The sequence below is a fragment of the Serinus canaria genome, chromosome 1, assembly GCF_022539315.1.
Source record: "Serinus canaria isolate serCan28SL12 chromosome 1, serCan2020, whole genome shotgun sequence".
Classification (NCBI taxonomy): Eukaryota; Metazoa; Chordata; class Aves; order Passeriformes; family Fringillidae; genus Serinus; species Serinus canaria.
In genome coordinates, this window is record NC_066313.1 from 25,492,206 (window position 1) to 25,509,033 (window position 16,828).

Here is a 16,828-nt window from a genome sequence, read left to right on the forward strand (position 1 = left end):
TGGGAAAGTGAATGAATTTCACAGACTATTCCATTACCAATAGCAGGATATATCAAATTACTTAGGAAAAAGTACCAGGACTAACCCAGATGAAACTGAATGCTAATCAAAACTGTTTAATTTCTGAAGGAAAGACAAGCACAATAATCTTTTTCTTTTCCCAGCTCTTTTGCAAACACCAAAACTGTTTTAATTGATAAGCTTACAGCTTTCCAGAAGAATTAAGTTTTAGTACATCTAAAAATTACAGACAAAATGAAATGCAAAGTACTCATGTAAAGCCACAAAACTGGCAATGCACTTGGGAGACAGCTCACCAAACTGGGAAAATCACAATAAAGCAAAAATAAAAATCACAAACCACAACATTAGCCCTGAGATTATTTCTGTCACACCTCCATCACTGCACTTTTACACATCTATTCAAGAAAATTTTATATGATGTGTTATATTTTTATAAAATGAGCTGTCATAACTTTTACAGCTTTTCAAATTAAAAAAAAAAAAGCTTTATGAATGAAGAAAACTTCATCTTTTCAACGAAGAAAAATCTAACTGAAGTTTGTCAGAAATCATTCTGCTCACTACAGTAGAAAAAACTGGGGCAGAATTTACCAGATGATGCCACATCACCTATAAGCTCTGTAATTATTTTACATCACAATGCAATTGCTTCATTATCTGATAGCTATAAGCCAGAACACTCACTTGGGCATTCTGTTGGTTTTTTGTTTCAAGATATGCTAAGCAGCTGTATTTTTCCTGTATGTGAATAATTTCTTGGGATCCCTGTTTGTGGTTCCAGGCTTTGTTGTCAGTCAGTACAGAGACACAGCATAAGTGAGGGACAGACATTCTGGAGCCCCCAGCAGCCCCTGTACTTACCCTGCTCATTGTTCCCTCCATTCAACAGAAGTTCATCATTCTGTCTTTTCATTTCTGTTATGTACTTGAAGGCCTGATCCAGGATCATGTTCTTGCTCTGTAAAAGAAAACACACCTATGAAATTAGGAGAAAGGTCTAGAATTTGTAAATCCATTAGTGATGAGGCTGCACTTACTCCAAGAGGTTTTTACTTTAAAAATATGCTCTGAATATCACTGGGTGGAGTTTGTTTTCTTCGGGTTTGGGTTGGGTTTTTTAGAGGTTGCTTTTTGGTTTGGTTGCTTTTGTAAGATGAAACTACAGGTTTTGTGAGTGATGCTGACCCTAAAATGCCTTGAGATTTTACAGAATAACATTTCCAGTGTGGGAGCTGACACTTTCTGATGCCCAGAGGTAGAAACTAAGGCCACAGATCCTGAACAGGCAGCATCCTTTCTCGCTAATCAGCCTAAAATTCATGTTCACTAATAAACATACACACCACATGAGATTTCCAGGATACTGCCTTGTAAATATTTTATAAGAAAGGCAAGAAACATGGAACAACTATCCAGGGAGATATATGCATAATTTTGAAAGTAGTATACTAGGGAATATGGGAAGAGAAAATGACCCATCCACAATCATCTTTTTATTAAACTATACTTATTCTGTCTGCAAAACCTTTGTTCACTTCCTAATTTCTTCTACTGTTCAATAGGAACAGTCTCTGCTAGGGATTCCTCTATCTTGAAAAAGATGCTTCTGTGCATCAACCTCAAAGCATTTGTCTTGCTTCATCTTTTGCAAGGAGAGTGTCTTTAATTACTATTATTATAATTTCAGTTTCTGAATTGCTTTCAAGCCATTATATGAAGGACGACAAAATAAGCAGTCATATGCAACACTTTCAGACAAAATACTCAAAATCTGTGTAACTACATTCACGTGACCCTGCACTTCCAAGTAGGAATTCTATTACAAGTAGTTTTTAAAATACTACTAACAGACACGGTTTTGTCTTCTTGCTAATACAAAGAGTAAAATAAGTATTTAGACTTCTACAGATAAAGAAACATTTGGACATTTGACATGCAACTTGTATGCACACTCACCTGCTTAAGTGCTGGAGAGCAGGGAATGAGTTCTCCAATTCTGTTTATCCCAGCATTAATCTTCTTCTTTCGATGTCTCTCCACTAAGCAAAACCAATATGTACTGTGTCATGTGGTTGGGCAAGTCAGCACAACAGCAGCACAACCAGGATAATGTAAGGGCTCAGAAATACATTATTTCATTACACACTGGAGCCTGGAGTAAGTTGAGTGAGGAAAAATGTTCCCCTAAATTAAACCTCAGTTATCAAATTAATACTCAGTGGAATCAAAGAGCCAGAATGTAAATACTATGCCTTTAGAAGGTGGGGATATTTTAGACCCCTTCATGAAACAGTAAAGTTCCTACAACTCAAAATTCAGGTTTTGCAACTGCTTTCTAACACAGTTTTATGACACTCTCTTCATAGGACAGATTAAATTTGAAATTGATTAAATTTATGCATACAGAAAGCAAATGAACAAAGATTATAGAAAGAATCAGTTTCAGATTTGGGAAGCAAACCCACACCTCTTAAATTCTGATGTCAAATTTAGCACCAAAAAAGAAATAATGGAGATTTTATCAGTCTTCAGGCTTAAATTTAAATTTATATTAACAGAGGAGCCAGCCAACACTGAACATAGCTGAAGCTCTAGGTATATGGACTATCAGTTACTATTTTCTGTGTCCAAAGGTTTAACTGTTCCATAAGTTCCTGGGAGTAAAGAAAATACTGAATGGAGAGTAGTTCCAAAGAATGACCTATTTTGGAGAAGGTCAGAAAATGCTTCATTTATAATCTTCCAGTGATACCATTTACCTCTTCAATAGGTCTGAATACTGGCAGAAAGGGTCTACACTGTAAGTCCAGCAGTGGTTTTTACAGACAGTATCTCTGTTTTCCATCCACCACAGTCAGCCTCTTTCAAATATAGTTAACTCTCATGTAGCTATTTATTTTTCTGAAATATTTTCATGTTCTATGCAAACTTAAAACTGTTAGATGTCTTTTTTCAAAAATAAAAAGGAAAAAGTTCTGTCATGGCTTTGTCAGGACTCAAACCATTGTGTTGTTCATGATGCTGAATGAACCTTTTGATTTGTGCAGTTGCTCTGCTTTTGGTGGCACACAGAAACAAACTGTGACCTGCAGGTGAGTCTATTTAATTTTGCTCCATTACAAAAGACTTGTTAATTTAAATAGTCTTATTTCAGTAGCCTGTCACTTTAATTTACTTTTCTCAAATTTGCATTTCAGGAGAGATTGTTGGCATTGACAGAGACAGGCCTAAATACACTAAACACAGCAAGACAAAGTTTCTTATGCAAGAAGTTTCTTATGCAAGAAATTTACAGAGGTGCTCTAATTATATAAATTAGAGCACCTCTGTAAAAATTAAAACACAGGACATTTGGGATTTAATCTTTATATATCTTACTAAAACATACACATATCACAGTGTTGTTGAAGTGCTGTCCTTTTCTTTTGGTAGTATTTGCAATGCTCTCCTCAGCTTTTCCATATATTAATGACTGAGAAAGTACAGGCTTGGAAGGAGCAGCAGAGTTCACATACTGCAGAGTTCAGCCCAGGTGATAAAGATTTTGGAAAGCTATCAACCAGTGAAACAGGAACAGGGAATTCTAATGAGGCCAACCATTTTAGAAGTAAACTTGATAAGACTGTATCCTGCTTCTTCTCAATTCTTAAGAAACTGGCCACACCCTGAGCACACTCAACAAGCATAGCACTGCACAGGTTTCACATGGAAACTGCTCAGTGCTTTTTCCACCCGAGTCTGTGAAGATCACATGATACTGCTGCTCAGAAAAAAGAAGAACTGCAATCAATGTCTTTGGATAAGCCAGCCCAAAGCCTGCCAGACTCCTCCCCAGTCCATCTTCTGTTCCTACTTGTAGAAGATGCCACTGGCACTAGACACTGACTGTGTGCTGCCCAAGGGATGTGACTCCTGCAATACACAGCCGACATTTGCACAGAATTTCTGGGGTGTCAACATCCAAGAGCGTGCCTTAGGAATAGGTTGGAGGAATACTTCCAATCCAGGGAGCCTCTAAAGCTCTCAGGTAGGACACCTGTCTCTGTTTTGACACAGGTGGATATTGGTTGCATGTGAATGCCTGTGCAGTTGTTTTCCTTTGGAACTGAACACAGCTGAAATTGTTTACTTCTTCATTTATGGGCCTTGGAAAGGCAGGTGCTCTTCATACTTTCACTTTGTACTGTGGAAACCAGCAAACTAGAAACAATCTGCTCAGTTACTTTATGCAAGGACACAGAAAGGTGTTTGGTAGGGTGAGGCTTTTTCAGTGTACTAAACACCTAAGGGGGAACCTTCTCATGCAAAGTGTGTTTTACTACTCCAAAGTGTCTGTGCTTATTTCCAGAGCAAACAGCAAAGCACGATGTTCCCACCTGCATTATGTGTCTCCCGGTTTTTCTTCCTGTGAAACATAAAGGGAAAAGACTCATGTGAAACTGAAGGTTAAAGATCTGCATACAAACAAATATTTCTTTCATTTTTGATATTACAGCTAAAAATACTAATTATAGTCTACTCTGTGAACTAGAACAGCAGAAGTCACAATCAGATGTTCTTAGACATTGGTATTAAACAGTTTCTAACAAAAAATTTGTTCATGTTCAGTCTTAAATCAATTGCAATACAAGTCACAGTGCAATATTCCACTTGATTATTGGAATATATAACATATTTATAATGGAGAGCTGGGTTTTTATGTTCCTGTTATACTATGCAGTGTTCAAAACGGCCAAAGAGTTTTTAAAAACAGTTTTGTTTCTGAGGAACAAGTCGGTTAAATATTTGTCTAAAATGTTGCTTTTACAATTACTGGATCACTGAAACAGAAGAAAACTTTACCATGCAAGTTGATGTTCCAGCCACATTGCCTTCAAACATCATAACTTCTGGTGTCAAAAGGCTTCCTTTGTGAGAGAAACCAAAAGACTGTTCCTCTGCAGCTACTGTTCCTCTGCAGCTGCCTTTCCTCTGCAGCTGCTGTTCTTTAATGCCTCAAAATTCTGAATAAGTGTGATTTCAGCATATGAGGGCTGTGTTTGGTTTCATATGTTCACCTGGGACTGCTGAACTGATGACAACAATCCTTGTGTAATGCCCCAAATTGCTTTACTGGCAGTCAGTAAATTTCAAATGTATACTCTACATATATAAATAAGATGCACTATACACATGCACTAAGACAAATACTTCCAGGAAATACAGTAAAGCAAAGCAGATGTTTTTTGGAAAAAGGAAAATTCCAGAAAAAAACAATTTCAAAAAGCTTCTGTCCAGCGGCACACTCTCAGTCTAGATATCTCCTGGGGTATGCAAAAAGCAGAGTAGCACCTTCTGCTGTCCTTTCTGTTACAGAACAGTCCAGATGTAACAAGGAATCTGAGGTAAGAATGCATGATACAAGTGGAAGACATGTGTGACTACCACAAGGCACAATATATCCTTTGTGCTTTGAGTTGATTCTGATTTCTGGCAACTCACTAAAGATAGCATGCACCTACAGTAACTTGGACAAGGATTATGACAATGTAATGTTACTGCTACAGGTCAGACCCAGAGATATCTGCTAAGAAATAATGCTTAAATATGAACATTAATACTAAATATGCACAAGAATATAAGGACTGGACAGACCCAGCTGTCCTTTGGTTGACATTACCATTACAGAACACAAAATACTCTGTTAGTCAGGTAAGAAAGAGTTGTGAAATCTGCGAAGACTGAAAAACCTTCTGTAGGACAAATCAATGTTCTCTTTGACCTTTCCTGGATCATAAATCATATTCTACATGGTTACCTAGTGTAAGATGAATGCTGCACTTAACTAAGGACTGAAGAACTCCCCTGCTAACCAGGTATTAGATTACAAAGGAACAACACTCTGGAAAAGTTCTAGTGAATGTTGAATTACTTTGTTACAAAGTTGGGTCATAGTGTTGCTGTACAACCTCAAGAAGTAGTTTGAAGTCCTGCAGAGATTTGAGATATAAGATCCAGATTCCAGTGGGAGTTGACGGGGAGATCTAAATGACCCTGTCAAAATTAGTATAGTTACCCCCCGATATCTACAAGGAGCCTCCACAAAAAGAGAGGCTGTGCTCTAACCAAGGCAGCAATGCAGTTTTACACATCAGAATGGTCAGTGAAATAATAAAAGAATCTCTTTTGCCTAAGTGACCCAGGTAGATATATCTTTAACAAATAGTTTGGCATAGACAGGGCAAAATAGAAACTTTTGGATCGACCCGGATGAACACACAGAACTTCTTGTCCACACCCCTATTGCCAAACTTTTAGCTAGAAACTTTCTAACTGCAACATAACTGCAGACTACAGACCTAGGAAATAGTCTTTTTCCCACAGGAACTCACCGATGCTGCTTCTTAGTAGGTGTCTCATTCTCTGTCATCTCTGGCATGGTTTCGGAGAAGAGAGCCTGAGAAAAAATCATGCAAGGAATTAACAACTCCTGCACTTTTCTGAATCCTTAGCCCATGACATGTACATGGCTTTGCCTTGGACCACAGGGACGAGGCCCTACTGCAGTGTAGGCACAAGCCCATGCCCTTGACTCAGAGCAGCTGATTTTGTGACATTAAAAATTAGGCCCGTTACCTATCGAGACGTTTTGCAAAACCTGGCTGTGATGTACTGATTTCCATTTCCTCAATCACTTTAAATTTAAAAACTACTATAATCCCAACCACTTTCAGCAAACAAGGAGGATAGTTAAGAATATGACTGCTTTTCAAATGGGAGGAGGAACAGCTGAACTCTCTCTAATCAGCCCTTCCTCACTGAATATGCGTTCAATTCCCAGTTCACAACTAGGTATGAATACTCAGCAAAACAAAGCTACAATGAGGACATTTCATTAACTACAAATTTAATGTAGCAGATTACAAAGCTTACTTGCTATTAAATTACTGTACACCTTAAAACAACCAAAAATGATACCCTTAAGCTTTCAGATATGTAAAATTCAGCTAAAATAAAGTTATGTATACCAGCCTAATGAATTGAATCTAACTTGTCCTCATCTTGAACAGATTGGTAGCCTTTATTTAGACAAACAAAAACATTATAGAAATACACAAAATATGAGATTAAGTTAATGATGGTTGAACACATCTACCAGAGAAATGGATTTTAGAGATAGATGACAGCAGGAAAAAAATAGATCTGGTTTTTGATATGTCTGAGCTCTGTATTTATTTTCACAGTTCCTTTCACTCTCTCACCAACCAACCTGTTATTGCAACTCTTCCCATGGGCCCTCAAATTCCTTGTGGCTTCACCTTTCTCTGGCTCCTCCCCAAAAGCTCATTGGCTTATTTTCACAGACTTCATATCTTTAGGGTATTTTTTGTCTGTTTGAACTGCAAGGAAGTGGAGGTGGTTTTTAATATAACTTTAAACACCAAGCAGTTCTCAGTAAACTGAGCCTACCACTACTGGCACTACATCAATAAACAAACCCCCAAAATAATATCCTTACAAACCAGAAAGCCAGACATCTATGGAGCTCCCAAAGCACTGAAGCATACACTTCACAAAGTGCTCTGTGTACACATCTGTGTGTGTCAAACTAACAGAAATAATCTGTATTGTACTTCAGATACTGCTTTCCTGCCTTTATACTCTAGAAGTTAATTGAATGTAGTGCGTTCAGCAGGATTGCACTGCAGCAAGATTAGAGGAGGAGAAACATTAGGGCTGATGCTGTTTACCACTCTAATCTTGAAGTACTTTCTCTATTCCAGGGAAGACTTGGAAGATGTTGGCAAACCATAAAATAAAGCAAACAGGAAACAATGTATGAATAGAACCAACTCAGGAAATTCAAAGTGCCTGAAGATTTCAGGAACATAATTCAACTCCACCTACATGACAGTGTCCACACCATCACAAAACTGGACACAATCCTCTCAGAGATGAGTTACAGCAATTCCATTGCCCCACTATGTGTTACACACAGCCTATCTAAGCACAGCCACCACAGACCTCTCCAGCCCAGCAATGGGAATACATCACTTTCTATTTATATCCCTCCATGGACTTTGCTTTCTCTGTGCTCACCTGACCATGCCCTGCATAAATTATGAAAACACCTGACAGAGTTAACAGTCTTTTATTGTGGGAGAAAGCAGTAGTGACTTCAGCACACTCTTATAAATTGTGTTACCTCATTTTCAAAACAAGATTTCTTCTCCTTTAAATCCAATTAGCTTGCTTCACTGACAAATTTATTTGAGTTTATATGTAGTAAGAGTTGTTGTGCCAGGTTGTCCAAGTTAGTAAACACTCACAACTCTGAAAGCCAGGAAAGCCAGTTTCCCACCCAAGGCATCTCTAACTCATCCCTCCTGGGTACAGCTGGTGATGGTCAGTAGAACTTACTCACTAATTCTACCTGCATTCACTCATGATGAAAGGGTTAACTGGGAGACCTTTGCAGATGAGTGATTTTGATTATAAAAAACCCCCAAAACCTGGTTAGAGCCCAGCCATCTTGGATGCTGTTGGCAACCAGAGAGATGTTCAGGTGTACAGGGAGTGACTGAGGCCAGCACACCTCCTTTCAGCAGCTCCCAGTGTGCCAGAGCAGCCCAGCAGAACCTGTATCCATTAAGGCTCCCTGCAGAGACAGGAGAAGCAGAGCAGCTGCCTGGTGACACTACACTCCTGTATCCCTCACTGAGGCAGCACCTTGTGTAGCAGGTGAAATAACTACTCAAGGGGGCAAAGGGGTCATTTAATTCACTGTTTAGTGAGGATGTGAGCACATGGACACAGCTCTGGGAAAGCAGAGCTCTCAAACATGCTGAGAAAAAGGAAGATGCTGGATTGTATCATGTGGCAGTCACATACCCTGTTTCTTGATTTCTGCACCACCTATAGACAGAGCTGACGTGTCTGTTGTTGGGCATTATGAGACCACAGCAAATATGCTGGAAATCAGAGCAGACAGATAAAAGAGGCCTTAGTATTGGTGGACTTACCAAGCAACAGTATTTTTTAAATTGTGCAAATTTATACAGCTTGAGAACCAAAGGACTATTTCTGTATTGCAGCGTATTTAACACAGAAAGCATGAATGTGGATTTAGATGGCCAGCTACCATGCAGGGCTACAGATGAAGCACAACTGTGTGAAGGTAAGGGAGTAAAGAAGCACCCACCCACCCACAAACACCCTTCCCCAGAACAGACATGGCTGTTCTGACTCCAGCTGTGCAGTCTGGAACACGTTCACAACAACATCTTCCCCCTGCTCTAAGTCAGAGCAGCCCTTTCTCCCTCCTGACAGGAGATCTCCTTACTCCTACATTTTGGCTTCTTCTGTGTCCACTCAGCAAAGTTCTTTTTCTTAACAGCCATCCCTATCTCCCAAAGTCATGATATACATAATATTCCAATTGCCTTATTTCTTCATGCTGAGCAGATGCCAAAATGATTCAGCAACTCATTGTATGAAGCATTCTGGAAGATAGACAAGGCCTTAGTGAAAATTTATGCTGATATTTATTAATACAGTTTCTAACCATTTTTTGATCCTGAAAAAGAATAGAAAATCTTTATTATATGTCAAAGACCCCACTTCTTTTTTTCTCCACTGCCCTTTTTTAAAATGATATCAGTAAACTTCTTCCAAGTGATGCTGTTCCCTGCATATTTCAAGCCATTTGCTGCCCCACTGAGTGTATAAGCCTCACAAATGTAAACTTAAAGTCTGCATTTTATATGCTTCATTTCACTGGGATCTGCAGCCCATTTCATATAGAAGACATGGCACAGGAATGCCATGACTGTTACCCTAATTTCACTTGACTGTGGAATTACTTCAGGTGAGGTTTTTCAGTTTACCACTCAACCAATGCTCCCACTTTCATGGTCCTGATAGCAAAAAGCAAGGCTGTACACATTATCTAATGAACCAATTAGTTTATTGTGAGCTCCACTGAAAAGAGGTGGCTAAATTTGTTAAACAACACTTGTATAAAACTCTGGGTTTTCTACTGATAGATTGTACCATGAGAAATATGGTGAACTGAAACTGTTTTTTCCCCATTCTTATTCTGCAAGGACTGAAACCTTTGCATTTTATTTGATACTCCACAGAACAGCTGAAGCTGGCAATATCAGGGAGGAAGTTTTCTTAAGGGCTGCTGAAAATATGGGCTTTGTGAATGAAAAAGAAATTAAAAATAGTGCCTAGGTGGAGATTTCTGAGGGCTGATGAATGTTTACACTGTCTCCATTCCTCCCCCTCAACTGTTGACCAGACTTTTGACAGTGGGTTTCCCTTTACTTGTTCCACATCAAGTATTGCTTCTTCATCAAGATCCCTTCACGGATTCTCTAAAGCAGAAGACATGTACTTGCCTCAAAAGCTCAGAGACAAATGTATTTTAAGTTCACTCATGAAATATGCTCACTTAACTCAGCTGGATGTCATCTGCAGAGAAAATGCAGCAAAATCCAAATTCTTAAAACAGATGAAGCAGCAGTAACTCGTCATTTATATTTATTTAGTACCAACTTCCCTGAAGCTTTATGTAGTTAACAGCTTTCATAACATCAACCTAAAATATTGATTTGAATTTAAATGCAATGTCATCCTCAGAAATTAAAGGATGCTGTGTGTTCTGAAGATTTAAATTTAACATAATTTAATCTCTTCTATAGTTCTGAAACATAGGGTATAAAACTTGAAAACCAATTTATTTAAACATCTTCTTGTATACCACCCATCTTTCCAGGTAGTATTTAGCAAATTTTATGAAATCTCTTCTTCAAAACATGCACTCAGCAAATACAAGAAAAAGTTAATTTCAATTATTTTATTTGGCATTATTTTTCACTCCTTATTTATGAATTGTTTCCAAACTAAATGTTAATTTTAAAAAAGAAAATAATTATTCCAATCTGTTATCTTTGGCTGTACAAACAATCTTCCTCAAATTAGTATAGCCATTCCATTCTTCTGCATCAGGCAGAAAGAATCATTTTTATATGCAACTACACATATTCTGCAAACCTACCAGCAGTCCAAATCCTTCCTCCTCTTAATCTCCTTCAGCAAGCTCGTGCTGTGACACTGCTTCAGTCTCAGAGGTGTTACTGGTTTTGTACACCTCGTGTAGTCAGTAATGTAATTTAATGTACACCTCTTCATGTAAAGCCAAGATCAGTTCCAAGGCATAGACAAGAACCACTCAAAAGCTTTTTTCCTGAGACAGTGTCTTCTTCATCCAAGCAACTGCTGGAACTCACTTCTCCAATCTTCCATGCATGTTTTAGAACAAGGCTAGCTTTAATCAGGGACTTAGTCCAAGCTTTTAATGACAAGCAAGGTGCCCTTGAGATCAAGAAGACAAAATTCACTGCCCTTTCTTTACTCCCCCTTGAACAGTTCTATTCTAATTTTGTATTTACCTAATAAAATGACTGCAGGAAAGGTAACTCAAAGCTGACCTTTGTGATTGTTACCTGTGTGTGTATTAACTAGTGTGGCCTACCAAAGCAACCTGGTAAGACTGTCATACAGGAAAATGAAAAAGGCTATTTTTCCTGCCAGGAGGAAAAAATCTATCACTTTGGTTTCAGAAGAAATCAAGATTTCCCTATTACTGTGTCCCTTAATCCACTCCCTCACAACAGCTGGGCCCACTGACTGACCTAACTGCAACCTCTCAGAGAGATGAAGTTCCCAGATGTTTACAAAAACCAGGGAGTGAGCAGAGGAGGAGGAGTGAGCTCAGGTGAGGCACTGGACACAGCTGGGTCTGTGACCAGCTCTGCAGTGTGGGTGTGCTGGCTGACCAGCTCAGAGTGGGCACTGCCACCTTGTGCTGAGGAAGATATTCCTGATGCAAACCAGCTGAGAGCTTCACAGGCCAACCAAACTGTTCCCAGAGCTTCTGCAAAAGCTAAGAAAAGAAAACTAAAACCACTAAGCTCAAACTTGTTACATGGGGCAACTTTTTTTTTAAGGTGCTTGCAATTAACACATAGAAAGAAAACTTCACTGCTTTTAGATATCTTTATTCTACTTCTTTTGTTTGTATTATCTAAACTCAAATACATTAGTATTTTTCCTCCTGCTGACTTAAAACAATAAAGTTTTAGTAAGGCTCTTATAGAAGAACATGCAAGAGAACTAGAAAGAAAATGTTTAAGGTTTTTTTTTGTAACAGCATTGGAGGAAGAGGAAGGGTAATTACTCAAGTGATATTCCCTCATATCTATATTGGCTTCGTTTTCATTTGTAATTTTCAAAATATCAATGGCAATTGCACTGACCATTTAGTAACAAGCAGTTTTAGGACACCATAAGTATAGGGTCATTCTGAGAAATCCTGACCAGATCTGCTTAAGAACACTTCATAAGAAGAAAAAAAAAAACAAAACAAAAACAAAAAAAAAAAAACTTCCTGATCTAATCTGCTGAAGAAACAAATCACCTGAAGATCCACCTCTCATATTTATTCTTCTTTGTCTACTGGTGTTCCCTCCCAAGTCTTCCTAAGCAAAACATAATTTCTTTTTAAACCTTAGAGAGGGGGCAGAGATAGAACTCATGTCCACAAAACCAAGTCTCTTACTCACTGCTTATGGATGGAAAATACCTAAGGAGAAGTATCTTTGCATATTTTGCACCCAGATGAGAGCTGCTGCCGCTCTCACATTGTGCAGATGATCTTGGCACTGCAAACTGAGGTGCCTACAGGAACCATCTCCTGTGGTCTGGAGCAATTATTGTAGGGAAGCAGGCATTTGGGAGCTAAAGAGCTGTAATTATGCAACCAGTGCACAAGCCACAATCACAAAGATCAGAGCTCTCACCTAAAGTCTTCAGCTACTTTAGATCAAAATAAGAGGAGCATCACTCTTTTCTTTACTAAATCAGAAAGGAATGACCAGGGAAATCCTCCTGATCCCATGTATTGTGCTGAAATTCACAAGTTACCACATACCAATTTCACTAAGTGAGAAAGTGTGAGAAATGTATCTGTGTTGCAAGACAGTGCTCATCTCCCCAGCTTCCAATGCCTGATCATTTGTGGTACACCTCAAAACCAAACGATTTTCAAAGAGAAGACAGACATCTAATTACGCTGTGCTTGACAAAGGAGCCACAAGCGTGTTTTGATGGCGAAAGCTAGGTGGATACAAAGTGAATTAATTGCAGGCAAGTTCCTCCTAACACAGGTCATCACCTCTGTGTGGGTTAGGGTGAGGTTACCTGGATCAGATGGCAAAGACTGCCTGCACCAGGCTGAGGCTGAGAGTGCTCTCCCACTCGCTCCTGTGCAAGAGCAGCTGCCGGTGAGCCTGCCCTTGCAGCAGCATGCTGCCTAAAGAACAAGTAATTCTTTTCCTGAAAACAGCTGAAACATTCAAGTGATCATGGTCTCCAAATACTGTGACCAAGATGGTTATTAATAACTTGGGAATCCATCCATATATGAAAATTGTATTCTAAACACAGAAGACTGGCTGGAAAAATGTAGAAGCTGTAAGCCATAGAATCACAAAACGGTTTGGGTTGGAAGGAACCTTAAAAATTGTCTCATTCCAACCCCCCTGCTGTGGGCAGGGACACCTCCCACCAGACTAGGTTGCTGAGAACCTCATCCAGCCTGGCCTTTAACACTTCCAGGAATAGGGCATCTGCAGCTTCCCTGGGCAACCTGCTCCTGTCAGAGCCAGTCCAGTTCTGCTTTCTCACAAATGAAATCTCTATCCAAGAAGCAGTACCTCCTCACAGAGCCTGACAACCAATTTAGAATTACAACATAAAAACATTCATTCTGGCTACTATGATTCAGCCAGAGCAGTACTCTTTGCTTCACTGCTTTGGTTTTAAGCTGAGCTCTTTTTGTTCTGCAACTACAAAGGATCCTCACAGAGTCTGTTTATAAAAGCACACACGGTCCCAAGGAGGTATCAAGGCATTTTCTGACATGTGCCAAACTGCCTTGCTGCTCTCTCCTGAGGACCCTAACTAACAAGCAGTGCAAAATATCCTAGAACTGAAATGTTCAGGGCATCCAGAGAGTTTGTGTGTCAAATTTTTTTAATTCATCTTTTCAGATATGAGTCATTCAGTACAAAGGATTTGCACAGTCAAGTTCTTAAATATTTTATAGGCTTGGGGTGTGAGAAGTCTGACACAAACTAAGAACACATCAAGGGTTCATGATATAGGAAGCAATATTCTATGTGCCTGCACTACAAAGTTCCACTACAATATGCAGAAGAGATCAATCCTGAGATTCTGCTACATTCACTGCCCTTCCAAAGTTAAGGGACTTCCCTATGAATCTCAATGGGGCCAAAGGCAAAAATGGCTGAGGTAGAAGGTACTGAAAAACAGAATTTCAGTTTTAAAGTATAAGCTTATCAAAGAAGCTCACTAACTACACTTCAATGAGCTTTCAAAAACAAGCACACACATACCCTGCCCCCAAACCCAAAAGAAACCCAAACAAAATCTCCACAACTTTGCAATGTACATTTTATAGGCAGACTACTCACAAAAGGTTTTAGTGGACAGCAGGCTTGCTCTCCTTCACTACCTCAATGCAATTACAACTTTGCTTTTCAGAGTTTTTTTCCTTGGACCCATGAAGTGGGTGCACTGGGCAATTACTTCAGTTCCAGGAATAAAGGACTCATCTTTATGGAATGGATGATCAAAATCTGAATGTTTGACAGTTTCAAATAATACTGGCAGGGATAAAGCTGCACATTATTTTAATTATATTTAACAGAAAGGTCCAAACTAAAGTTATCTGAGCCCAGATGACCAGAGAAAGCAAGCACACTTTCATAACACTTTCAAAGAGGAAATTTAAAATAAAAAAATCAACGCATGTTAGACACAAGAAAATGCAACTACTAGGTGCACGTCCATAGAAAACCTGAATTCAACAATTCCACCACTTCAGCAACTACTTATTTAGCTTAGGAGAGTTACTGCACATGAACTATTTGGGGTGAATAAGTAGTTCTGAAAGCATTAGGAAAAGCAAATAAGACTATAGTAGAAATTTAGCACTGACAATGGAGAAGAAACTAAAACTAGATTTCCAAGTTACTATATTGCACAGGTCTGAAAGGAATGGATAAATGGGACAGACTGATACCATGATCCTGCAAGTTTTACTTCATTAAAAAATCATTCCATAAACAGAAAATGCCTTACCTCTACTCTCTCTTCTTCTTCTATAACTGTATGAAATCACCTCCCTGTTGCCACCTAAGACTGACTTGGCAAAAGTACCTTAAAGTGAAACTAGGAGTGGGAGAACTCCATTGCATTCCTTAGCAAGGGATAGCTCACACACTTAATATTTCCAAGCTGGGAAACACAAGGTTTTCCCATTCCCACCCAGAATAAAACAGAAAAACCACAAAGTAAGATGGCCTGTAAAGCCTCTTGAGACAATCCACAGGTAGGATTCTCCTTCAGCCTCCTCTGCTCCAGGCTGAACAATCACAACTCCCTTGGCCTCCCAAGACAAGAGATGCTCTTGTACCTTAATTGTCCTTGTGGCCTTCCAATGGACTCTCTGTGGTACATCCATGTCTTTCTTCTACTGGGGAACCTAAAACTCAACACAAGATGCCAGGTGTGGCCTCACCAGTGCCAAGTGCAGTGGAAGGATCGCCTCCCTCAGCTCGCTGACACTCCTGTATCAAATGGGGCCCATTCACTACCTGTGCCACAAGGACACTTTGTTGGTTTGTGTTCAACTTGGTGTCCACCAGGTCCTTTCCTGCCAAGGTGCTTTCCAGCTGCACTGTATACTGATTTGTTCTTCCACAAGTGCAGGATTTTGCCCTTCTTGAGCTGCATGAAATTCCTACCAGCCCATTTCTCCTAGCAATAATGGGAAAATACTTGTGATGTTTATCTTCCCCTACTGCCCCAACTCCTTCAAAGTAATGCTGAGAGATGCAGCCTCTCCCCTGGTTCACTGGTACTCCTCACCCGGAGGCCAGATGAGAACACTGCTTCAACCTAAAAATGACTTTGCAAAAGGATCACAGAGACACCCCACACTCCCAAATAAGTACACTGGAACAACAAGATTGTTTCTCATGGTGACAGTGCTGGCTTAATATTTGTGAAACTATGACCCAAGATGATGCCAAAACTAGTTAAGCTTCTCCAGTTACACAAGAAGTCCCAGAATTTCCAGTAGGTGAGAGACTTATGTGGAAGAAGGAGGGGTTTAGCTATAGATGCACAATATTTAATCATTCCTGAATTAAAGCATCTCTGAATAGTAGGGATACTCCAATAGTAGGAAAATTATGTTGCTGACTTGGAGCTCCATTTTACTACTGGAGTAAATGAGCAAGAAGAGCTGTAGCATGAAGCTTTGTACGAGAACTCTGTTCAGCTTCTAGCTAACAGCTTCACTGAGGCATGAAAGCAAAGCAGAGTCCAACTTCAAAGGCTGAAGGCTGGCATGAACTAAGTGTCCCTGAAGCCAACCACATTACAGAGTACAGATGCAGAGAGACACCCCGAATGGACAGTATTATTTTCACTTGAACTTCAGCTATTTGAAGAATAAACAAATCTTTAAGCTCTCCTCTCCCCATAAAAGCCTTACACTTCTATTAACTGTGTCAGCAAATTAACAGACAATGTTTTCTATGATTTTTCATGGCATTGCCAACCACACCAGGAGCTGAAAAAATGGATCATAGGTTCTGAGGAACGTGGATTTAGACCTAAAAGCTAATAGCTCCCTACTTGGATCATTCCAGGCTCACTAGAGATG

At 39.4% G+C, this 16,828-nt stretch overlaps 1 protein-coding gene across 2 annotated transcripts in view; it reads right to left on the reverse strand.

The window, feature by feature from the left end:
* The window catches only part of USF3 (upstream transcription factor family member 3), a 28,315-nt gene that overhangs the window by 7,854 nt on the left and 3,633 nt on the right, over positions 1–16,828 (reverse strand). The window contains exons 1-5 of one of the 2 annotated variants that reach the window (XM_009102600.4): positions 7,274–7,463; positions 6,396–6,460; positions 4,401–4,429; positions 1,981–2,063; positions 886–982 (exon numbers count right to left, since the gene is read on the reverse strand). In XM_009102600.4, the coding sequence (XP_009100848.3) occupies positions 886–982; positions 1,981–2,063; positions 4,401–4,429; positions 6,396–6,442 (256 nt within the window). In that variant the 5' untranslated portion in view covers positions 6,443–6,460; positions 7,274–7,463. Of the gene's footprint in view, positions 1–885; positions 983–1,980; positions 2,064–4,400; positions 4,430–6,395; positions 6,461–7,273; positions 7,464–16,828 lie in introns of those variants that run through there. The other variant, XM_030234734.2, reaches the window with a different exon arrangement.